We start from the raw sequence: 25680 nt of genomic DNA, 5'->3' as shown, positions 1-25680 counted from the left end.
ATCTAATACACATATTTCTTATGTCATCTGGATTTTGCAATGGGAGTTATTTAGAATGCTTATTAGGATTTTTCTCTTTATCTCCACTGCTTTTGGAAGAACAGAATTTAGAACTCTTTCAAGATCATAGGTTGGAGAGGAACAATCTAGCTTCCTGTAGGAAATCCCATCATTGCAGATCTACTAATGATGCTGGAGAAATAGCATATATTATGTATATTTAGATAGTTCTTTCAGTCTCTAACATATATTATGGGTAGGTGGCATTTTTATATTTCAGATATGACACAGCTGAACTCCAGATCCTGCCAAAACAAACTTTATTGCACCAAAAAAAAAAAAAAAAACTCCTTATATACAACTGTATATAAACAAGGTTTCTTTATTTGAAGATCCTTGTGCATTTGTTTTTTTTTTCTTAAGCTTGTTAGGTCTAAAATTATGTCACTAACATTTGTCTAGATCAGTCGTCTAGGATTGTCACTTTTTAAAATGGAAACGTTCAGAAGACAGATAATTATGGGCAGCTACAAAATCAGATTCCTTTCTTACACCCACATGCGAGCCACATGAAAAAAAAAATCACATAAGGCATTTTCCATGTTTTGTTTTAAAGAAATGTATGCAATACTTCAACAGCCAACATGCATCTGGAGTTAAGATGCCTTGAAATCATAGTACTCTAATCCAGAAGCACTTCTAGCCCTAGTGAATAACATGGCGAAACCCAAATTTATTCAGTTGGCACAAAGTGCATAAGGCCTAAGTCTCACTGATTCCTTTAATTTTGAAGGAAGTGAGAAAGATAAGTAAATCTGACTTTTGTTGGATTGTATCTAAAGAGATTAAAATGAACATGATAAAAAAATTTGTCTCAAGACCTTCCCTTTTACAAGGCATCTACACGTAAACTTGTATTGCAATGGGTTTTTTTTCCAGATACTACCAGTTATTTATATTCCTTGGACAGACTCCTTTTGGGGAGAGATTCTTAGGTGTAATCAGTTTTTTCACCTAAAGCTAAAGGGTATTTTGAGCTGCGAAATGCCCTCTCTTATATCCCAAAGGACAAGAACAGCTGGAAGGATACTGCCTATGAATGTACAGGATGTTTAAAGGGAGAGGTGAGATGGATGGCAGGTACAAGCATGGAATCCTATATATTACTAGGCTGATGGCTGAATATAGTCTTTCCTATAGAGAATGGCTCCTGCTTCAGATCACATGTGCATCAAGTAATCAACATCAATTCCCTCAATTTTCTAAAGGCTTAGAGCCAGTTCTAAAAGTGCTAAGTCTTCTGGATCTTCTATAGAAAGAGTTAAAATTCCTACATTAATTTCCTCCCCCAGAAATCTGGAATCCTTTTTTGTGTCATAGATGCAATCTGGAAGAATGGAGTTAGGATAGATTTTATAGAAACTCATCCACTACCGTGACTCCATATTTCAGGTTCAATAAACTCTTATTAGAATAAGACCTGATCCTTTGACTGGATAGTTCCAATAATGTATTCCCTAGGCTTAACAGTCTAAGAGGCATTGACCATATTTCTTCTTTCTCTGTCACGAAGCTCCTAGTTATGTTCTCCCTGCCTCCCAAAAATAAAGCATGGAAGCTAAAACTACTTCAGATAAACATGCTAATTCGTTGGTGCTGATGCATTTATTTGTACTTCAGTTCTGCAATCATTACTTCTCCCATACAATACTCATCTCCAAAATTATGTCCATCTTACCAAAGGAGAGCATTTTTTTTCCTCCTTTAGTGCCACCAAAAATGGTCAGTAAAATGAGGTAAAGTAAAGTTTGCTTTGGAAAGCTGAAGATTGACATGCACAATAGGTTTAAACATAAATTTTAATTCTTTTCCTGGGTTGCGTTTTATTCTTCCTGCCGGGACTTTGGATGAAAGTCAGGAAAATGAGAATTTAATAAAGCTGTGAAAAATTCCAAATGAAAGAAAACATGAAACCCAGTTTCAGCAGAAATTCTTCCTCTTTGGTCTGTCTTTAAGACAGGCAACATCAAACCAACTGGTAAGCTACAGTGCACTAAATTTAAAGAAATAAGATGTGATGTACAAAGAGTCAAAAAGTGCTTTACCAGACTCAATTACTGGGAGCCCATCAAAATGTAGAAACAAGCTGGGAGGGAAGTGCTAGGAATATGCAGTACATTTATGAAACAAGGACAATGGAGGACAAGGAGCCATGCTTTATCTCATGCTCTTTCGAGACTTGGTGGAAAGGGAGACATAAACCTGCCTACAGGTTTTTCCAAAATGCTTTTTTTTTTTTGTTTTTTTGGCGTGTCATTCACTCAGAGGTGTCCAGCAGAGGGAAGGGTGATTTCTTAAATGCAGCCTCTCCCAAGCCCAGTTAGCTCTTTTAACAGGATGTACCAGAGCCCTTGAGGGTAACAAAAGGCTGTTTTTCCACTTGTGTGCTCACTCTGGAACCTAAACAGTTCTTAGGTCTCTCTGGGGTCCTCCACAGCACCTGGAGTTGGAAGATCCCACCCTCACGTTTTGGATTCCCAAGTAATCAGGTAGGAGGCATCTAAATCTTAATGCTCCCCTGAGTGTCTGTTTCTGTTTCGGAAGAGCTGCTTTCTGAGTCTATCTCTGGATTCTCCTGCTGGTGCTTCTCCTGAACCTTCAGGCGGATTGCTTGCAAACGTACTAAAAGGGACTGGTAGTCAAAGTGTCCTCGCTTCTCTCCAAAGGGGTCCTGGAAGGGGAGGGAAAAAAATGCAGATTTCAGGGCCATTGGCAGACCAGTAAAAATCAAAAGGAATTTAAGCATCCATCAAGTTAATTATTCCAGTAATAAAATTATTCTTCTATATTCACTCTAAATTACATTAACAAATGAAAAGAGCTTGAAAAAAGCTGGAAAGAGATACGTAAATTCTGTGAGAAATACTAATTGGTGGGTTCAGAATTTCTTCAATTTAAGTACCAGTACTGATTTCTCAGCTGCTTTGGCATTCTTGATGACATCCTTGCTCCTGCCGTAGAATGGTATCTCTGACATCCTCTATTTATTCAAGCAGTGTTTTCTTCTGCATGGACAATTACAATCTTGTTCTGGACAAAATAAGTGGGCAGGTTTTGGCCCTGCTGCCCTGCATCAGGCATTTTCAATCATTTTTTGCCTTGACTCCGAAAGGGATGTTTTAAAACTGAAATCCCTACAGAGCGGGCTCTTTGCTAGGATGAGTTGCTTCAAAGGAGGACAGAGGGAAGGAAGAGATCTGGCAGCAGAGCTTTGGGGGAGAAAAAATGGCTAATCTAATAACTATGATTTGTTTGAACTAACTTGCATAACACAATGAACCATAGAATAACCACACTGACTTAGTTCAAACAACATACTGAGCCACCAATTAGCCAAACACAAGGTAGCTTAATATGCTGTGTGTTCCCAGTCAGTCTATGCACACACCTGATGTGGGTTCCCAATGGCATCCTATAAACTCAAATATAGCTTATCTACAATGGAAACTTTGAGTATATATCCAGCATGCATTTTAAGATGCTGCTATGGTCTAGAAACAGAATTCACCAAAAAAATTCTTGCACAATAATTTCAGAGGAACATACATAAGAGAACAATGAGCTGAACAACAGCCAATAGCTAAAAACTACTAAAGAGCTTGTCGGTATCAAAAATATTGACAAATATCAGTATCAAATGAACAGTCTACATTTAGGATCTTGCATTGAGAAAATATGACCAGTACAAAAACAATCTAAAGTCTGTGATGGCTCTTTCTGTGAAGAAAATGGCATCTCTAAACAAACTTATTTTAGACTGGGGATGAGCAATCTTTTTGGTGAGCATAGGTTCGTATTTTACATATGGTGGGGAGAGCAAAAGCAATGGTCCAAAATAGGTACAGTCATGTCACATATATGTGGCCACGATGCTTGGGGTTTTTTTCCTGATGTTTTTTTAGGAAGCAGAGTTTTTTTCTTTTAGAAAAAGAGGTAAACTAATTTTCAGGCAAACATATAGAACAAGCCAGTAGTTAATAGAGAAGAGGTTTACAGTAATTTTCTGTTTACTATTCCAACATTCCATGTGTTTAGGGAAGTATTTAAACTAAAGCAGAATAATACAGAAATATGACATGCAAGTTTATTGATTGCATACCTCAGCTCTCTTCCCTCAGCAAAGACATTTTTATTCAGACAATAAGAGTTATGAAGTTAATTTACATTTGGTAAAAAAAAATATTTCTTACTTATCCATGGGAGGAAACTAATAAGTTGTAGAGGTTTATTTTTTTGTTAATGCAGGTAGTCCTCAACTTATGACCACAATTGAGCCCAATTGAGCCCCTCACTGAAAATTTTTACAACCTTTCTTGCCACAGTTGTTAAGTGAATTGTTGCAAAGTTGTTAAGTTAGTAACATGCTTGTTAAATGAATATGGCTTCCCCACTGACATTCCTTGTCAGAAAGTCATAAAAGGTGATCACATAATCCTGGGATACTGCAGCTGTCATAAACACATGCCTGTTGCCAAGCACCTGAGTTTTGGTCACGTCACCATGGTGATGCTTCAGTTGTCCTAAATCACTTTTTCCAGCACTGTTTGTCAACACTCAACTAAACCTGACACCGTTGTAATTTCAAATGGTCACTAAATGATTTGTTATAAGTCAAAGACTACCTGTATTTTATTTTTATCTTTTAATACATTTTGTGGATGAAATAATAGGATTTATTTTTAATATATATATGAAAAAAAATGAATATTCCCCTTGTCCAACAAGTCAAGACTGATCCAAATTGCCTCCCACTGTTCGTAATCATTTCCTGCATACTATAATATACTAGCACCTACTGCTCTAGCATCTCTGAACAATATGAGGATTATAATTCAGATTTTCCTATTCCTGTTCAGAAAAAAAGTTCTGCTGAATGAAAAGTTATTTTCTCAGATCAGAAGATGATAAATCAACCCCTGATCATTGCTAGTGTTTTAACAAATCTTTGCCAGTCAACATGTACACATGAACTCGTCCTTACCTGCATGGACTGTCCTTGGAGGCGAAGCCTCTCTTTGCATATCCCCTCATAAAAATCGTAATATTCCATGAAGGACTTCTCCATAACTCCTCTAGTAGAAAAGAAACAATGAAGTATGAGACCTACCAGCAATAAAGCCATTTTTCCCATCAAAAAGTTAATGCCCAGTTTTGAAAACTATTCTTTTCAAACCCACACACACAAAACAACAGTTTGTAAACTGGACATATCTTCAACAAGGATATTCCCATTATGTATAATATTCCTAAGTCCAGCGATGTAAGGGCAGATCATCCTTTCATTTATGTTTATTACATATAACTAAATGTCTATATGGATCACACTATTTTCTTCTCTAAGAACAATAAGAATTTTTTTCACTATGCAAAGGTCATTTCTTTCAAAAATATTAAAAATATCTATATAGCTGTGTTTATATAAGTAAAAAGGCAGCAATCTTATTCAAAGCAAGTGTGCTAGTTTATTACTCCAACGTTGGCTTCAAGAAAACATCCATAAATGTTACATCCTTCCAATGCTGCTTATTTACTATATGAAAATCTTTTAAAAAATATTATTTTTGTTTGTTTAGAGAACAACAAATTTAGCTGATTTAGATGTCAAGAGCTAAATTTGAAGAACCACAAGTAATAAAATAGGAATGAATACATTGCCAGCTTAATTTGTGCTTTTATTTTGTTTTGACAAAATATGTTAACTTCATAATCTCACAAAAAGTCTATTACTTTAAATTAGCCTAACACTAGAGAAGCACTTTGCATTTTCTCATCAACTGCATTAGTTGCATTAATTAACTCATTTTCAGGTGAGTCTCTGAAAACAACTTGCACCAACATTTCTGGAACTAGTGAGCTCCAGATAGATTGCAACACTCAGAATTCCCAGCCAGCATGGCTATTGAAAATACACCTGGAGAACGAAAACACTGATATATTGGCAATGCTTTCATCAGTGAAGGATCACAAATATATTTCACATATACGTTCATTAATATATAAATCAATCAAACATTCTATAAATTGTTCTAATTTTGGGGGGATGGAAACATAATGAAGATGATAAACTGAAACTGCTGGTGCAGTCATTAGGAAACCAAAATTGAACTTGATGATATTAGTACTTTTCTATTAAAAGGTTGGAATGTGGAAGAGGGAGTGAACTAAAGGCCTAAGACTGTGAAGAAGAAATCTGAACAGGGTCCTTCTAATTATCAGAACTTTTAAACTCATTAAAGGGGGGGCAACAGCATGTGAAGGGATTTCTTTGGTCCCTACCAATTTTTTTGGCTGGATCCAATCTTTTTTCCCATCTTGACCAAAAGAAAAGAAGAAAAGTACTGCTGTATCTACCACACTGCAATCTCATTACTTACCTAAACCAGGTTTCCTCAATCTGGTACACACTAAACATGTTGAACTAGAACAGCCATCACCCTTAGCCAACGTTCAACATAACTGGTAGATACAAGGCTTGGGAAGCTGTATTATAAAACTGCAAAGTTTTTCTAGACTGGCATGGAGAATCTCCCAGAATATTAATTATGTGGCTATAAAAGCAGTGGAGAATGAACACTCAAATGGTGAAGATTATATTGCCATTTTCCCTAGAAATGAGCTAAGCCTCGTTCAGAAATATATTTTCTGAGTTTTTAAATGGAAAGTGAACCTGAAAGTTAAATCATGATGTCTCTGCAAACATACCGTAAAGGTTCTGGACAAGGACATTTCCCTTCCAGCATGTCACATACAGCAATGCGAATAGTTTCATGTCGGATGCACTCATTGTAATTTTTACTGTCTCCTGGATGCCTTTCCTACAAAACAACAACTGCTGAGAACCTCTTCACTTATCATATACAAACAAACAGAAAAAAGAATTATTCACAATATACCCCATCACCAATATTAATCCCACTATCATGAAAATAAATAATTCAGCAAAAAGGAAAATAAAAATTGGATACAAAAATATTAATATATGTCAATATATATTTACAATCATTATAAAGTAATATATAATCTTACATTTGTTGTTATTCGCTAAGTCATGTCCGATTCTTTGCAACCCATGGACCATAGCATGCCAGCCTCCCCGCCATCCTGTCTCCACTGTCTCACAGAATTTGCCCAAATGCATGTTCATTGCACCAATACTACCTAACCATCTCATCCTCTGCCATCTCCTTTTCATTTTGCCTTCAGCCTTTCCCCAACATCAGGGTCTTTGTTCTGACCCAGGCTTAGCAGAACCAAGAAACAGACTGCTTGTCCCGATAAGCCCCTCTTTATTTAGTTACTGTGAATTCATGGCATTCACACATAGAAAAGTCCCAGCAATAATCCTCCCAAGGGTTAATTGCAAGAACAGACCTTAACAATCATTGGATAGTTGCCAGGCTGAGAGCATCCAGTCCCAAAGCTGTAAATGAAATACCTGGCAAGGAGTCTCTGTGAGGCACGAACTCTGATAAGCAAATCTTCCAAAAGAAATATGAACCAATTGTCTCCTGCAACCACCACTCCCCTTTTGCTTCTATTTATTCCCCAGAGAATGGCCACTCAGCATCCACATATGCCTTTTCTTCCGAGTTGGCCCATTTCTTAATTTTTCTCCTGACAGTTCTGCATTTTAGGAATTGATAGTCATCTAACAGTTGGGTTGGAAATATATAAATCAGGATAGACATTTAATACTGTCTCTTTAAGGGAATGCTAAAACTGTAAGTGGGTGTTGTTCCTCAAACGGCCATAAGATGGAGCCAGAAACCTGGGTTGTTCTGTTCTGTTGTTGGTAGTTGCTAGTTGCTAGATGTTCTGTTCACTGTTTTTGGTTTCTGCATTTTCCCTATTGACTATTACTGATCATCGTTCTCCTTGGCTTGCTGTAAATCTGTTACTGAACTGTGTATGATACTAGACTTTGTTATTTGGATTATCCCTGGACTGAAAACTGACTGCTTTAATCATGAATGACTTGGACTATTTGTTGGACTTTGCTTAACCGTTTACTGGAAGTAAAACCTACATTTTACTATTCAGTGTATCTGTGTGCTGGTCGTGCGTTATTCAACATCACTCTCACTACATCTCCCTGTGTGCACTCATTCTCCTAACGGGGAATTACCTCAACACTGCATATACGCGCATCTGGAACATGCACCAGCTGTTCCTCTTCCCCACTTATCTCCGACTCCGTAAGCAGCTGGGAAATGTCAGATGGCCCTGGCCCTATCTCTGCTTCAGATGCAGAGCATCCATCAGAGCCTTCCCCAGACTCCAGGACTGGCCCAAGTTCCTCCCAAACCTTTTCACTGTCCAAGTCTGCCGCCAACTACACTGGCAGCTGGCAGGCCACAACAATCTTTTCCAATGTTTCTTATTTTCTCATTAGGTGGCCAAAGTATTTGAGATGTTTAATATTATTATATGAAATTATATTACAGCTAGTCCTTGAGTTACGAATGTAATGGAGCCCGCCCATTCCATTTGTAACCAAGGATTCATAGAATTACGTAATCTGAATACAATCACTCCCTCCTTTCACCCATGCATTCGCTAATCAAATGCATAGCTTGTTAAGTGCACATTAGATATCTCAGGTTGGGAACACCACGGGGGGGCCTAGCGATGAAACTGGCCAACTACTTCAGACCACCCAAGGCCTCCCCAACCCACCGAGATACCTCATTCTCCCTCCCCTGGGGTTTCCACAATTGCTGTCCCCCATCCTGCCATGCTGATCACTTACCTTGTGAAGATCTCTTTCCTCTCCAGCCCATTTCTTTGCCCACTCCTGGCAGAGCAGAGGGAGAGTAGGACAAGCGCGCCCTGCTCAACTTCTCTGACTCACCAAAGCTGCCTGCCACTTTTGGAGTGGCAGGCAGCCTCGATGACTCTCCTCCAAAGCTTTCAAGCTTTGTGCTGGTATGCAAAAACTTTTGTGCACTGACTGGAAGCTAATCTTGCGAGACTTCAGGCACACATTCTCTGCAAAAGCGAATGGGTGCCTGAAGTTGCAAGAGATCATGGGGCCCAGAAGCTTTCAGCCTCTTGCAGAAAAGTTTATGTGCCTTTGGGGCGCCACTTTAAAGAACTCCATCAGGCTTGAGGAGGCCTTTGCCAAAGAGAACAGAACCCCTGGAGAGCGCCACCTCATTCTGGCACTCTGTTTTTGCCAGGAAATGTGCTCTCCCTCCTTGGGCTCCATTCCCTTTCGGCAGAGACCTTGATAAAAGGCCTTTTTCTCAAAACGAAGCTTCAGAGACACATGTGTCCCTCCTGGCCTCAATTCTTGGCAGCAAAGGCTTTTTGCGAAGATGGAAAAGCCTTTGCCAATGGAGGGAATGCTTCAAGGTTTCAGTGCGTCCCTCCAATTGGAAAGCCTTTTGCTGCAGATCTTTTGCTGCAGGTTCCCGTGTGCAGAGAAAAGAGGCCTAAAGTATCAGGAGATCATGAGAGATCAGTAGCATGAGAAGGTTCATAACCCGGGGATTACCTGTATATGAAAGACTTTGAAGCTGAAAGAAAATGGCACACAGTGCTAACTCCAATCCAGCTGCAATCCCATTGATAAGGATCCATGGGAACAATCCTTACTTTTAAAAGAGTTCCTTGTCCTTTAGTATCCTATGAAGGCTTCATAACTCTTTAATAATTCTTGATATGTCTCATAACATAATAGGTCTTAACTATAATTAGGAAGCAGATACAAAATTGAAAGTCCCTTTATCTCTGGAACTGGAATCTGTATTTAAAAGAATATCTAGGTGCTCAATATATCTTGCTATTTGCCAGATTTCTTAGTATTTTGTGTTTGTATTCCTGTATTTTTATGTTTGAAAATATTGAGAAGTAGAAAAAAGAATGCAGGAAATATTTTCCCCAATGCATTTCTATCGTATAATAGTCCAATACTGAATTGCAACGTTGATGATTCCTCAATTCTACAACCCCTTCTCCATCCTCCTTTTTGGTCATGTAATCGAGAGAGAAGCTATTATTTAAAAACGGAGGGAAAAGTCTAGAAGTCATGTTCTGCAAGCTTTCTCTAGCTTCTTTAAACCTACATGTTACACCATTTTTTTCAATTACCCAATGAAAAAATGTCCCATTAGACATATAATTCAAAATCGGGGTTCCTTACCTGTTCAAAGCCAGGTTCGTTGTGATAGGGATTCTCGGTCATTAAAGATTGTATAGATATAAGTACCGAAGAAATGCTTTGTGCAGGACTCCAGGCTGGACCAGTCCATGTGCTGTGAGATAGCAAAAAAACAATAAGCTTATTTCCACAGGTGCAAATACAAAATAATTTCTTAATGGACACATAGGGACTTCAATGTATTTTGATGTAGCTTATCACATTTATGAACCCAGCTAAATAAAAAAGATATTACGTAGTAGGGGGAAATAGCTCCTGGGATTCAAGGGCAAAAAAGGTACTTCAAAACTTTCAGGGACACGTAGATAATACCTGTCCCCCAAGTCTTTAAGCAGTTGTGCCTTTTACTGGGATCATATGGCCACTGCAAAAGACACCTAATATACGCAGGGAAAAGATGTTACTTCATTACAAAGAGTTTCAGATAAATGCCATGTCAATCCTCCAAGAGGCTCAAGTACCTTTTTCTGCTTGAATTGAAAGCACTGTATCTAGTCAACAAAATGGTAAATCAAATTGAAGCTTGTCAAGACTTAGAAACAAAGAAGAAAAATATTACATTTATGAAATGTTTAGCAACATGAAGAAGAAAAATACCGATAAAGATCAATATATTTTGTCCAGCAATAATGTATAGCCTTAACAGCTATTGAAAACTTACTTATAGGCAGTAATCAATGTAGTAACCTGAGATAAGATAGTCCTAATCAGAAAATATTCTCTTTAGGAAGATTGTTGGCTATAAGTAAGTCGTCCAAAGTCAGCAACAGATAAGTTTAGACCTTAATGTGTTGTATGCCTTCTCTTCTCTGACTTTTCTGAGCTGTTTGGAAAGAATACATTACCATAGATCTGAACTAATTGCCAAAATCTTCTGTAATTAGGCCTAAGGCCATATACATAGTATCTTAGGGCTCAGATGTTTTCTAACTCAGCCCCTTGCTCAAGGCAGGACCCTTATACCATCCTGGTCAAATGGCTGTCCAGTCTATTCTTGAAAACCTCCAGTCATGGAACACCCACACCACCAGGGGGCAAGCTATTCCACTGATTAATTCCTCTTAATGTAAAAAAAAATTCTCCTTACTTCTAGGTTGGCACTCTCTTTGACAGTTTCTATCCATTATTTCTTGTTTTGCTCTCTGGTACCCTAGGCCAATCCTCTTTTGTTTGTGACAGTCCTGCAAGACAATTATCATGCCCCCTCCAATCCTCTGCAATAGGCTAGCCATACCTAGCTCCCTCAACCTTTTGTCATACAATTCTGCCTTCAGATGCTTTATCACTGTTGCTCTTCTCTGCAAACTTTTCAGGATCTTAACATCTTTTTTGTATTGTGGTGCCAGTACTAGATGTATATTCCAAGTGTGGTCTACAGAATCCAATCCAGATCAGTCACAGAAATCAGAGCTTTAGTCTTCTGAGCTTTCGGACTTGTGCTGTAGCCCATCCTCAGGGAATGTCCAACAGAGAGAAGTTCCCTGAGGATGGGTTCCAACAGGAGTCGAAGGCTTGGAAGACCCAGTTCAGATCCTGCAACATTATCCTGAGACATGTATATTTGCCTTCATTCACAAGTGTGGTCTCACAAGCACAGTGTAAAGTGATATTATCGCTTTTCATTGTCTTGGTGCTGTTGATGCAGCCTAGGGCTCCATTGGCTTTTTCAGCAGCTGTAGCACATTGCGGACTTATATTTAAATATTGATCTACTAGGACTCTTCTCTCCCATTGTTACTACTGTTAAGCCAGGTACCATTTTACTATATCCATGCATTTGGGTTTTCCTGCCTATCTTACTTTTCTCACCACAGAATTGCATCTTGCTGGTATAGATGTTCAAGTCTGCAAAGATCCTTCTGAATCTTGAACCTATCTTCTAAAGTATTGGCTATTCCCCCCAGCTTGGTGCTGTCTGCAAACAAGTTCCTCTTCTATCCCCTCTTCTAGATAATTTATGAAGATATTTAAGAGTCCTGGATCCAAGACCGAACCCTGAAGTACCCCACTGCATGCTTCCCTCCATGTAAATGTAGTTCCATTGAAGATTACCTACTAAGTGTGGTTGTCCAACCAATTGCAAATCCATCTGATGGTGATACTGTCTATCCCCTATCTTATCAAGAAGTAGGCCGTGATCTAGTTTGTTAAATGCCTTGCTGAAATGTACTATGCCCACAGCACATGGCTGATCCACTAATTTAGTTACTTTATCAAAAAAGGCATACTGGCTTCTGCTAATCACCTTGTTTGTTTCTAGATATTTACAAATCCTATGCCTAATTATCTTTCATAGGATTTTCCCAGGTATTGATGTCAAGCTGATAGGCCTATAATTTCCTGGATTCATTCCTTTCCTTTTTGTGTGTGTGTAAATTGGAAATATGGCAACTCTTTTCCAGTCCTCTGGTATTTCCCCTATGTAACATGATCTTTGAAAGACTATACTGCAGGGCTGTCAAACTCCCAGTCTGCGGGCTGGATGCATCATTCACTGGCCACCCCACACCTGGTTTAGCAAAGGGGAGGCAAGTCCAGATACATCACGTGATGCCACCACTACAACGTGAGTTTGACACCCCTGCTATACTGTATTCAGTAGCTTCGAAATTACATCTTGCAGCTCTTTCAAAATCCTGAGATGTGAAGCTATCAAATTTAGGATTGCTGGTTATCAACTCAGTGTAGAGATTAGACTGGATATGCAGTCTCACAAAAGTACCATAATATATGCTAATGTTCTGAGCAGGCATCAAATTTAATATTTTAATAATTGTCAGCTAGAAAACTTTTGTTTTTATGATACAATAATACAAAAGCTTGGACTGCCATTATAGAAAATACCCAATGATTAGCACATACATACTTATCTAGGGTTTCGAATCATTACACCATCTCCAAGAACAAAATTATCCTTAGCAGAAGTTCAACTATCTAAAGTTATGATTAAATCTCTGATAAGATGTGCTGCCAAACCATCCCAAGGTGTTATTGTTTTTATCTTTTGTCTCTTAAGTATAAAAAAGTACCAAAAGTCCCTAGACAGGGTGAGATATGGAGAGTTCTTGCTGGAAATTATTTTTGGCAACAACCTACTATCAACAACCTACTATCATTTTAGATGAAAAGTAACAGTATAGAGGATTTCTTAAAGGGGAACATGGAGGATCAAATGACAGTAGTTTAAAGATAGCCAATGCAACCATACTTCTAGGATAGCAGTCCATAATCGCACAATGTGGGGTAGATATGCTTTATATTTTGATCCACCTGGATACTACAGTGATTGAAACCTTGCAGCCCAGTTGGAGTGCTGAACTCCATTTTTTCACCTGAATTTGACCAAAATTCAAATAAAGACTAAATTCACCACGATTATAAAAGTTGGCTCTAAGCACAGAATATCTGTCTTGTAGGAAGTGTAGAGCTTCCTGAGCGAGACATCAATTTTTGACATTCCTTTGACTGAATTTACAGCTGTTGGGAATACTGCTTTCCACACTTAAGATGTTTTATGGCACAAGGACTGATCTGGGCTCCAATTGGATTTGGAGTCCTAAGAAGAGATTTGTGAATTGATACATTCAATATCAAAGAACAAAACAGTTAACCAAATAAAAAGTTCACAAATGTATCTATGCTTGTGGGTTAATAAACACTACAGAAAGCAATTATAGGTAGTCCTCATTTAGCAACAGTTCAAAGTTATAATGGTGCTGAATGGGGAGACTTATGATCTGACGTGGCTGTCATGCAATCACAGTTCTGGAGGTTGGCAACCTGCTAAGAGTTTTGATATCACAGTATCCTTCAGTCACATGATTGCCATCTGCCATCTTTACTGTCTGTTTCTCACAAGTAAAGGCAATGAAAGCCAGCGGGTCACAAATGGTGATCATGTGACATCATGCAGAACGATCATGTGGGATTTGCCTGAAACAGCAAATGGAATGCCCTTGGGAATGTGGTCATGTGATATCACACTTTATGGCCAGTCCCAATTACAGTGGTTGGTCAAGTGCTGCCTATGGTTAGCTTTGGAACATTCACACAGTTTCTCCAGATATATCTTGTTTGTTTTAAACTGATACACATATAGTATTGATAGAAGGGGCCACAAACTTAATGGTTATAACAGCAACCACTTTTGCTTCCTTTATTTAATTATTCTCTATTTAATTAGTTTATCTTTCTTTTTCTTTAAAAAAGAAAAGAATCATAACTGAAGCTCCAAAGCAGCCTTCTCCTCTACTGGATCCACACAAGGTCAAGTACTAGAAACAAGCAGATGGCATACAGGAGTATGGAGCAATCTTTTGAAGTAATTTCTTTATGGTTTAAAACAGTATACATGCATTTTTTGAATGTGTGCGTTTTCTTTTTTTCTATATGTATATAACTAAATGTATATATACATTCCAACAAACATACAGAAGTTTAACAGTATTCATTGCTAGATTGGAAAAAAAAAAAACACAGCCTAGAACAGAGGTCACCAACCGGTGGTCTGCAGACCACTGGTAGTCCATGAGAAAATTCTGGTGGTCCACAGCGCACCCTGGTGGAGGAGCTGCTCTGGGATGACCAATGGGCCAGTCCTGTGACTAGAGCTCTGGAATATGAGACTGGCCAGACAGCTCATGGTGGGGCTGGAAATCTCTGCTGTAGACGGAGGTACGCGCAACTTGCAACTTTGCAAGTGGCGCAACGTGCAAGGAGTAGCACAGCCCTCACCAACCAGAACAAGGTAATGGTGCTGCTGCAGCAAGGGGGGGTGGCGCAGGCAGGCCAAAGCAACAGGTGTTGGCAACCTGAGGCTCTTTTGTCCCCCTGCTGTGGTTTCCTGTTGGCTGAACCCACCAGTGGTTGGTCCCACCCCTCATCCTCCCCTCCCAGTCACTCCTCGCCTGGCCTGAGAAGGGAAGGGAAGGGGATGGAGACTCACTCCAGATTCCAGAGTGGGAGCAAAGCTTCATCTTTTGCTGGGTCTTGCAGGCATTTCTTCTTCATGCGTGCATTGCTCGGGGAAATGTGTGACTTCCTCTCAGCCTCGAGACACTGACCCGACCCAGCTGTTTATCCCCACCACTGCTGTTGGCAGCTCCATGGCCTTCCCACTGATCTTGCAGCAGAATTAAATTTAGCATACTTCACAATGGGGGAGACAGTGTTCCCTCCTCCTCCTAAAGCCCATTACAATTCAGAGCATCAGTTGCAGCTGAGTTGGGCAAGTGTCTTGTGGTGGAGAGCAGGTCGTGTGTCCCCTCCAAGCGACTGAGGTGCATCCAGCACAAATAACAGCTGAAGCACCCACAAGACTCGGAAAGCACTGGAGAATCAGAATGAGAGAGAGATGAGAGATACAGAGAGAGAGACAAAGAGAGGGGAGAGAGAAATGAGAGATTAGAGAGAGAGATGAACAAAAGAGATACAGGGAAAGAGATATGAGAGAGAGAGAGAGCTGAGAAGAGGGGGGGGAGAGGGGGGAAAGATGAGACAGATACCGTTTTTTTGTTTTCTGTGGGAAACGGGTCCAAATGGTTCTTTGAGTGTTTAAGGTTGCAGAAACAGGTGGCCAAGCTAAGAGCCTGAAGGACCCCACTCCACCCCTGGGAGTCCAGGCGCTTCAGTGAGCTGAGCACTAGATTCATTATTAGTGGTTCGTGGGATTTAAAATTATGAATTTAGTGATCCCTGAGGTCGAAAGGTTGGTGACCTCTGCCCTAGAAAGTTAAAAGAAGCACTACTGACCCTGTGTCTCTGGCATAACACTGGAAGTGCATAAAGCTGACCAAAGGGTATAGAAAAAAGTATGCATATTTAATTGCCCCAAGTTTGCCTCTTTATTAAAAGATGAGAAACAGCAGCTTGTGGCCAGAGATAGCTTGCAGTTATATGGTTGATTCTGCCCAACTGTGCTGTAATTTTCATGCTTTCCCTCTTCCCTATTCTTTTGAAAAACACACATTCGCATAAGGTCCTTGAGAAAAAGAACTGCTCAAAACCCTTTCCAAAGCACGCACCTGGGCATCCCCTGGAAAAGAGCTTTAGCTGAATGTGTCCTTACCCTAGAATACTGAGGCAGACCTTCCCATTTCGGTAGAAGTTAGGGTTAAACCTCACTGTATTATTCCCAGTTGTCATCAGTTTGACCCGCGGCGGATGGATAGGATAATCTGGAGGACAGCGAAACAGGAACAAGAAGAAACCCCCTTCGTAAGGCGTGTCAAAGGGGCCTGTGATCAACGCATGAATCTGCAAGAGAAAAGCCCAGGCTTGCGCAAACACTTCTGATGGAAGCATCAGTGGCAGCACCTGCCCAGTGCCAACAGCTGCTGACAGAAGTCAGGAGAAGCAGAGAAGGTTCTCTGCAAGCAGTCAGAAAAAAAAAAAAAAAAACTCAAAACACTTCGTTAAATGGTACAAGTCTCATTACTTTACATTTCATTACTACTTATTTAGTTGAAGCAGTGAAAAATATTACTGCTTTGCAATGTGGTGGAGAATTCCACAATAGCTTCTCTAGCTTCTTCTATTTTTCTTAGCGTTAATCCTCGACTTACAACTATTTGCTTAGCAACTGTTCAAACTTACAACAGCACTGAAGAAAGAGACTTATGACCCACGCCAGAAGTTACGGCAGTTGCAGCACCCTCACAGTCATTATTAAAATTGGGGTACTTTGCAGCCCACATGCACTTACGACCACAAGAGCACTGCAACTTCCCCACTTGCCCAGCTCCCCTGTCTATACCGTTTGGGGCCCCTGCTGACCCCAGCTGACCTTCACCCTCTTCTTGTTCTCGCTTTTAAGACATGGCTAGCCTGGCTGCTGGACCAGAGTGGAGCTGGCTTCATGCTGCAAAAAAGAAGGGAAAGGCTCTCTTCCTTTTTTGCAGCCAGCCCCAGCTCAGCCCAGCAGAAGGAACAAGAAGGTACTGTGCATAGGGTAGCGGCACTCTCAGAGTTCACGATGACAAGGGCAACTGAGAGTGGCCTGGGGTGGCTGTCAAAGCATGGCGAAGCCATGCGGTCCTGAGGTTGATTGCCACCATGAAAAATAGGGTGTAAGGAGGCCAAAAGGACAGAAATGGGGGAGGGGGGAACAGGTAGGTATAATGAGTAGAGAGACTTTTCCTTACCTTACTCGGAAGTGGGAGGAACCAAGCCTAAAATGGATTGGAATGGATCCTCTGCTAACAACGGTAAAATTTGCTTAATGATGGCAAAAGGAATTACTAGGATTACGGTTGCTAAGTCACATGACATTTCACCTTACAACTGTATTGCTCAGAATTCCCAGTTCTGGTCCTAAGTCCAGGACTATCTATAATTAAATTAAACCAATAGTTTTGATCTTTAAATCCCTGAATGGATTGGGAACATGTGAAGTATTCCCCTCTTCAATGTGAATCTGTCTAACTTTTGAGATCAGTCAAGTGACTCTTGTAGATTCCTAATAGTTGGCAAGCTCAAGACATGTTTGTCAATTCTGCATCTACTGCACATCTACAGAATTCCCACTGAAATTAGACAAATTTTATTCTAGCTTTGCTTTTAAGTGCAATTTTAAAACTTTTTTTTACTTCACCTGTTTTATTTACTGCATGACTTTTAATGTGGTTCCACTCTATCTTCACCAGTTACATGGCTTTAATTTTGGATCCCATCTTCTCCCTCAAACACCGATCAGCTACAGCTGTCCTACAATACTCTAAATTTTGCTTGGAAATAATATCATCAAATAAGAAGGTAATTGCAAAGCTTTAGCTTCTGGTTGCATGAGGGCCATTCTGAGGAACGCTGCCTCACTAGGTTGCTTACAAGAATTCCACTGAGGTCTGGTTTTGAAATGTGTCAGGGTCATTTCCATCTGGGCTAGTTAACCCAGCAAGAGTTTACCATGAAAAAGCGATGTTTTAATTTTTATGAATTGCGCTGGAAACTTTTCTGAATGAAAAATGGGACAATATATTTTGAAAGTAAATAAACATTTAAATTTCAAATTTGTTTGAAAATTCAAATGCTTAGTAAAAATGTTACAAATTAATATGGAGGTTTCTCAATGAGAATTTCAATTTCCAAGGGATCCTTAGGAGTATACTGGTATATCAACTTTGAATTGACACGCTATTTGGTTGTTAGATCAATTATATTATCATACTAGCTTGACACCTGTGCTTCGCTATGAAACTATATGATCGGGCTTAGTTTTTTGGGAGAAAATATGGGAAAAAATTCTGCCTCTGCCTACCAGCATCCATCGGTATTCATCTGGCTAGCATCCTGTCAATGTGTGAGAGTTGAGGGCTGTTTAGAAACTGAAAAGTATTTGCTGTGTGATCAAGAAGGAAACATCAAGGAGCTTGGGCATGGCTTAGCTCAACTGTTCTGTACTAAAACTGGTTGCTGCTGTGAAGCTAAAACTGAAACTGAAACGCCTCCCCTCTGCTTGTGTTTTGCATTTGGAACAGATTTCTTTTCAAGTGGGGTGGGGGAATAGAACTCCTTAGCATCAGAGCGTGTGAATAATAATATATGAAATACTAATGCTCTGATGGTCATTTTGAAAAATCATTTCTTAGTGAGCATCTAGAAGCCAAGAGGAACGTATGTGCCAAATTTCAAGTTTGTAGGCTTTACAGTTCTAGAGATTTTATGATGATGTTTGAGTGGTATTCTGCTTTTATATATATAAAGATCAATCTTATTATGTAAGATCAACTGATGAATTGATCATTATTTGACTCTAGGTACACTAAAACTGTGTGAATGATAACTAAAAAATAATATTACTGTCAGCCAAGGGTAGATTGAAGTTGCTGTCTTACAGCGTTTGGGGAAAACCCAGAGATGGAGCATTTTTTAAAAACTAGTCATCTGTTATAACTGCAGGCATGTCAAAACAAGAATATTGTCACTAATGCTGAAACTCAGTGTCCAGTGCTTAAAACAATAGACTGTAACAACTTTTCCACTCTAATTTATAATCTTGTTAGGAAATATAGGCTCATTAAATATTGTTGGCTCATTACAATTTTCCTCCTAGGGCATTTTTGAAGGGAAAAATGGGAGGGAGACTAAGTACATCAAAGAACTTTTGGAGTGAAAGGCAGAATACAATAGCAATAAATAAATGCTACTCAGATTTACCACTACCTATTTTATGTGTTTATTATTCTAAGTTAATCAAATCCACAGATTATTTTCTTTGCAGTTCTAATGGCAATGCTCAGAGTACTTGATAAAATTTAATGTCACATAGCTTAATCTGGCAGAACAGAACAGAATAGAATAGAAATAGAAAGAGCACTTGCATTTATATACCGCTTCACAGTGCTTTACACCCTCCTCTAAGCAGTTTACAGAGTCAGAATATTGCCCCCAACATTCTGGGTCCTCATTTTACTGACCTCAGAAGGACGTATGGCTGAGTTAACTCAGGATTGAACTGCTGACCTGCTGGCAATCGGCAGTGAGCAGAATTAGTCCGCACTACTGCATTCCAACCACTGCACCACTACGATGCCTAGCACAGCATAGCATAGCATAATAGAATTTTTTATTGGCCAAGTGTGATTGGAGACACAAGGAATGTCTCCAGTGAATAAACTGATAATATACATATAAACAGCAAATAATAGGGCAAAGATAATAGTTACAATCATTAATCATAAGCTACAAACAACAATTGATAAATCATAAGCAACCAAAAGGAGAAGGTAATAGGAAAGATGAGGAAAAAAGATGGGAAATGAGACAGGAATACTGTAGGAATTCAGCAGAATGATGGCATGGGGGAAAAATGTATCTGTGTCTAGTTATTTTGGCATGCAATGCTCTATAGCGGCATCCTGAGGGGAGAAGTGGAAATAGATTATATCCAGAATGTGAGATATTTTCTCAGCTTTCTTTTTGGTTCGTGCAGTATACAGATCCTCAGTAGAAGGCAGGCTGATTTCGATTACTTTTTCTGCAATCCTAACTATCTGTCGAAATCTCTATTTGTCCTGTTTGGTTGCTAGGCCAAAACCAGGTTACTGAGGTACAAATGACAGACTCAGTAATTCCTCTGTAGAATTCCAGTGGCAGATTCTTGGGCATATATGAAGAATATACAACTTGTGAGTTGTAGAATTATTATTTTTATTTTCTGTAAGGAACTCAAATGAGATCTGTAAGGAAGTCTCTGTAGTACTTAACACATTCATAAATTTTAAAAATTGGTATCTCCATGAGTCAGCCTTTTTCTTTCATAGACACACAATATTTTGTGACTGAAAAAAATCAAGACTACAAGACTAAGCATGTCTTCCTAAAGATCAATACCAAGGGAAAAATTGGCCCAGTTCTATTTCTATATAAACCTTTTAACAATTTCATCTCCTCCTTACCACCTATTTTCTATTCCACTTCCGTCTTCTTGACTGCAAACCTGAAAGGCAGATCTGTGCTTTATATTTTTCACAGCAATGCATAGAACATAAAAATATTAGGAATAGCAATCCAAATATATATCCTGCTTTTTTAATGCTACTACTCCCTTTGTTTTGTCTCATTTCAACTAATTTCCCAATATAAATGCAATATGAGCTGGGCATTACTGAAAGTTTCTTAATGTGGTATTTTAATCAATTAATCTCATTTTGCTATTTATACCAGTTTTCCCAATAATGACAGGTTCACATATTCCAAGTCATTATATTATGAAGTACTTCTTTAAAATGGTTAGAAAAACCTTTTAGTAGGACTACAGAGCACTTGAATACCACCTACCTTGGTCATATCATGCGGGTCAGGTACGACAAACATTCCAGGAGGTGGTTCCTTATAAATTGACATGATATCCCTAGGAAAGAAATATAAATATATTTCTGTATTTTGTAACCCATTAAGTTTTGTCTTAAATTACTGACAAATACTCTTACTAAAAATATATGTCCAAAATCTGCCCTAAATAGTGCTCAAAATAAGTATCTTTTACCTAAATTTAAGACTCATAATTCTGCTTATTGCAATTTATTAGTCTTATATCATCACATAAGTGTAAAACACAATGAGAGAAAAAGAGATCTCCCACAAGAAGGGGGGATATAACATGAAACAACTTATCATAGCCCATGCTTTTTCATAAGGAACTGTTTCTTCATCCCTCAATCTGTCAGCATACATTTATCAACAAAAGTGTCTATGTTGACAAGCTGTTTTGAAAGTTGCTACCCACCAACTTACTTCTTACTACTTTCTTTTCACTAAAGTATGAAATAAATTGAAAGTGGGACATAGTGGTCTTACATTCCCCAAATGTACAAAATATATATCAATAGTACTTTAAAAGAATAGTTTTGCTTGAAAATAACAGCGAAATCCCTGGAGGCATTCAGTCAAACTTCTGAGAAATACTCCTGCAAGTTGAGTTTCATTTTGATGCTCTATATAATTCCAATAATATAACTTTTGTTACTGTGGTTACATAAAACTGTTAACTATTTCTTAAGTATTTGTATGCCTAAATATGGAAATAACCTCAAACTGTCCTTTATAGTTGGTCTTCACTTTTTTGTTTTAAAAGAAAGGTGTACTTTAATTAAACCAGGTGCCTAGTAAACTTTGCTTAGCAGCTGTTGGAAATGAAGCACCTGCAAGAAAACAACCAACCTCAGAGAGCACCAAGGACCACCACCCCCCCACCGCAGCTGTTCTCATGCTCAGAATCTCCACTGCAAGTTTCATCTAATTGCCCAGGCAAAGATTCAACTTGTGGCCTTGTTTGTACTAAAGAATATGTTACCTATTACTTGGGCATATAACAGAAGGGACTTCCGTTCTACTGCATTTTTTGGCATGATTTAATGAGATTAATTAAAAGAAGAGGCTATATAGGCTCAAAAAATCTTTGTTCACCTGCACCCTTTAGTTACCACTGGATACATATGTTGAATATCTTTTAAACAGATAAATGTTTTCTATTAACCCTAGAGACGATAAGAATAAACATGTACAATAAAATACCAGTACACAAAAGCAAACTGGAGGAATGAATGCAGATCTATTTCTACTACTAATTCAACATACGTCCTTGGGCAATAACCTCCACAACAAAATAATGTTGATTGCTTGCCTTTAAAAGCTGTTGATGCAAGACAAAATGCATACAGAAAAGACTACAAAATAATATGCAATCAAATAAAGATATAGCTTAGAATTACTGCTTAGAATTCTCCTTCCTTGGACAGCTATAAATATACAGAACATATTCTTTGAGTATACTCATTAGTAGAAATTTAACTGAAGTTGTAAATATGTTAAATACCAATTGCTTTCTGATGCAAAATAACAAAGTCAGTTTTACAATGAAAGCAATTTTCATTCAGTGTCTTCATTAAGGTTTAAATAATGACACTGGATTTTTGTGTTCAGGGACTCTGGGAATTGCCGGGTGACTGGAAAGCATAAGGCTTTGGTAATCACAAGCTTATCCATTTGTATTTAATACGTTTAGAGATATGTTGTTTTACAATAAAATGCAGGATTGAAAGAGATGAAGCTGTCCCAACGCTTCAATCTATCACCAGCAGGAATATAAAATATTTCGAAAGGACTGAACTGCTGAAGCATTAACCCCAAATGCGGGGCACTTGGGTGGGGAACGGAACTAAGCACTCTGCACATGCTCAGAAACACCGCCCTTTCTTAACAATTCACGTTTAGCCAGATATTGGCTACATTCTTTAATGGAAAAACGGGATTGCTAACTCCAACTTCCTAGTTTCGTTTTACGGAGTTCCTTACCGTTTGATACGGAGCAGGCAGGCAGCGCTCGGTCTCTCTCCGTCCCAATCCCCACTAGTCGTGGGGTCCCAAAAGGCCGAATGCGAAAGGAGCACTCCGGCGGCGGCGGCAGCGGCGGCAGCAGCAGGGGGAATCCCAGGCACTGGGGCTCCTGCAGAACCGACTCCAGAACCCGTTCCAGACCCTCCTCCTCCTCCTGCCGAACCCAACCCCGCTACCGCCCAGAGCTCTGCTGGTAGGAAGACGCCCGTGCCTCCGCCACCAGCTCCGGCACCCGGTCCTCCGCCTGTCGGGGCCGCCAGTACCGCGGCCGAAGCTACTACCTCTTCAGCAGCCGGACTCTCCGCCATCATCGCCAACAGTCCCGGCTACGCTTCCGGGACTTCCCACACCATCGACAAAAGTGGGCAGAGCGGATCACGATGCTCCGCCTATTATTGACAATGGGGACATATCAACCATTGAGGAAGAGAGTTCCAGAGCGTCCCACGTTGTTAATTCGTTCAAGTCGCAGCTGATGGAACATTGATTGCATAGAAATTCTAGAGCTTTGTCCTCACTTCCGGTTCCGAATAGTTAAGTTCTATCAGGCGTGGGTGAAAAAGTTCTTACGAAAATGATCGCAAAGGGAAAAGCTTCTGCTACCTGTGGTAGCATGGCCAAAAACAAAACCCAAGCTTCCGGGATGTTTTTCTGACAGCTGTTGGGTTTTCCTCGTGGCCATTTGTCCAAGTATTAAGCAGATCTGACCCTGCTTAACTTTATTCAGAGAAGTTCGGGTACGAAAATTGGGACATTTTTTTTAAAAAAAACCCTTCTGTGTTGGCGCATCGACAAATCTCTTAATGCCTTTAAAAGGAACATAACTCGTCATCTCCTCCCAGGCAACCATCGTTTTGATTTTATGATGCTTATTTTTGTAGAACTACAACCCCCAATTGTATCTTTAAAAATTAGGTGCCAGGTAGAAATTAAACTGGGTAAAGCATTTCATTGCTGAATCTTTCACTTGATTTGCAAAGCAGCGTGATATTTTTTTTAAAGTGCACGCCATTTTAAAAAAAGATTATGAGGGGGAACCCCAAAGATGCTTTTACAGGAGGCTACAGGCTTCGGGTTTTTTTTTCCTTTGAAGACGTTTCTCTTCCCATCCAAGAAAGCCGCCTGCAAGGAATATAAATCCTTCCCGTTCCCCACCATCCTGTCAGAGGTGAAGAAGCTTCTTGGATGAGAAGCAAAACGTATTCAAAGAAGAAGAAAAAAGACAGTCCCGTTGCCTCCTGAAAAACTACTTTTGGGACAACCACGGATGACTGAAAATATCTACAGACCATTATGAGGGGAAATAAAACCATTTTGCACGACTCTGAACACACGGCACGTGCCAAAGCGGAATCTCCCACATGACCATTCTGATGTCACCTTCAATTTCCACTCTCTTGATCTGCACATGGAGGGCTCTTGCATCGGGAATCAAATTTCAAGGGGGTGGGGGGGAAACAACCCTGCATCTCTGTATCCCTTTCTGCATCTATGCTAGATTATCGACCCGGAACCTCCGAAATACCTACATTATACCTTTTTTTTTCTCGGAACGGGCATTCAAAACCTAACACAATATCTTTTCAAAGAAACTCCTTATCAATAGTTAATCCTACGAAACTCAGGTAATTTTTTCAAAAATTCCCATTTACGGGTGTAGACACCACCCTTCCGCTTCTTGCGTAGTTTGCTCAGACGCGAACAAGCATAAGCTCCGCCTTCGCGCCTTTCTGGAAGTAGATTCCGTTCCCAAGATTACCTGTGAAGTAGTCTCCGTGCCAGCTAAGGGGTATCTGCAGTACCATCGCTTTTATGCTCTTAATTTTGGCGTCCGCGAGAACTTCAAGTCCGTTTTAGAAAGGCATTATTGCTCAGAGTTAACTGGCCTCCATTGCTCATAGCAAGATACTTTTAGAAAACTCTAGGTCAGTCCCAAAATCTAATCAAAACAAGATTGCTGAAAACACAAAGGAAACAAATGTGTCACCCACATTTATTTATTTATTATGTATTTATTTATTTTTTATTTATGAAGAACTATGCAATATTCAGAATGTTCTGCAACCTTTTGTGCTTGTGTTGGGAGATCAAGCTTTTGCCCCAGAACTAAAAAGCAAAACATCAGATGGAAAAGAAAAAAATTCAATATGGCTTTAATTTTCATAAACTTTATTTACATTAAATGTATTGTTTGCAAGAAACAATCAACTTTGACCCTCTAGAAGTGGGTCAGAAATGGGTATCAGAAGATGGAGTCTGTGAATGCTGATTGGCAATTTCTCGATTTAAAGCAAAACTATATAGCAACGTTTAGTTGCAAATCTCATTACTTACTTTTGAATACCAATATTATATAGAATCCCTTTTATTATGCGTTTTGTGGAATAAAATATATTTTGTAGATGATTGAAATATCCCAAGGTTTTCATAAACAATGAGGTAAAGAAAAAATAGGATAAAAGTACAGTACATTATTTTACTAGGACATGTTTTATTTCTGTTTTAATTATTCAAGCATAGTGGAAACTTGGAACCAAATTCAAATACAGGTAGTGAGTCAATCAATAACTGAGTTTAAACATGTTTGGATAAACACATGTCCATCATCTGACAAAAATTTAAAA

General features: G+C 39.3%; 1 protein-coding gene across 1 annotated transcript; it reads right to left on the bottom strand.

Annotated features, from left to right (window-relative positions):
- Positions 1-303: 303 nt before the first annotated feature.
- Positions 304-24740, bottom strand: UBE2Z (ubiquitin conjugating enzyme E2 Z). The gene is made up of 7 exons (XM_026710867.2): positions 23015-24740; positions 20999-21071; positions 16290-16477; positions 10205-10316; positions 6763-6875; positions 5042-5132; positions 304-2731 (listed from the first exon to the last, which is right to left on the bottom strand). Exons 1-7 carry the CDS (start codon positions 23365-23367, stop codon positions 2561-2563), a joined length of 1101 nt encoding a protein of 366 aa, XP_026566652.1. The 5' UTR covers positions 23368-24740; the 3' UTR covers positions 304-2560.
- Positions 24741-25680: the final 940 nt, after the last annotated feature.

This window comes from Pseudonaja textilis, chromosome Z (genome assembly GCF_049901715.1).
Source record: "Pseudonaja textilis isolate UNSWEBS1 chromosome Z, rPseTex1.2, whole genome shotgun sequence".
In the NCBI taxonomy this organism is placed as follows: domain Eukaryota; kingdom Metazoa; phylum Chordata; class Lepidosauria; order Squamata; family Elapidae; genus Pseudonaja; species Pseudonaja textilis.
The sequence above is the reverse complement of the archived record's forward strand: the minus strand, read 5'-3'. Positions and strand labels throughout refer to the sequence as shown.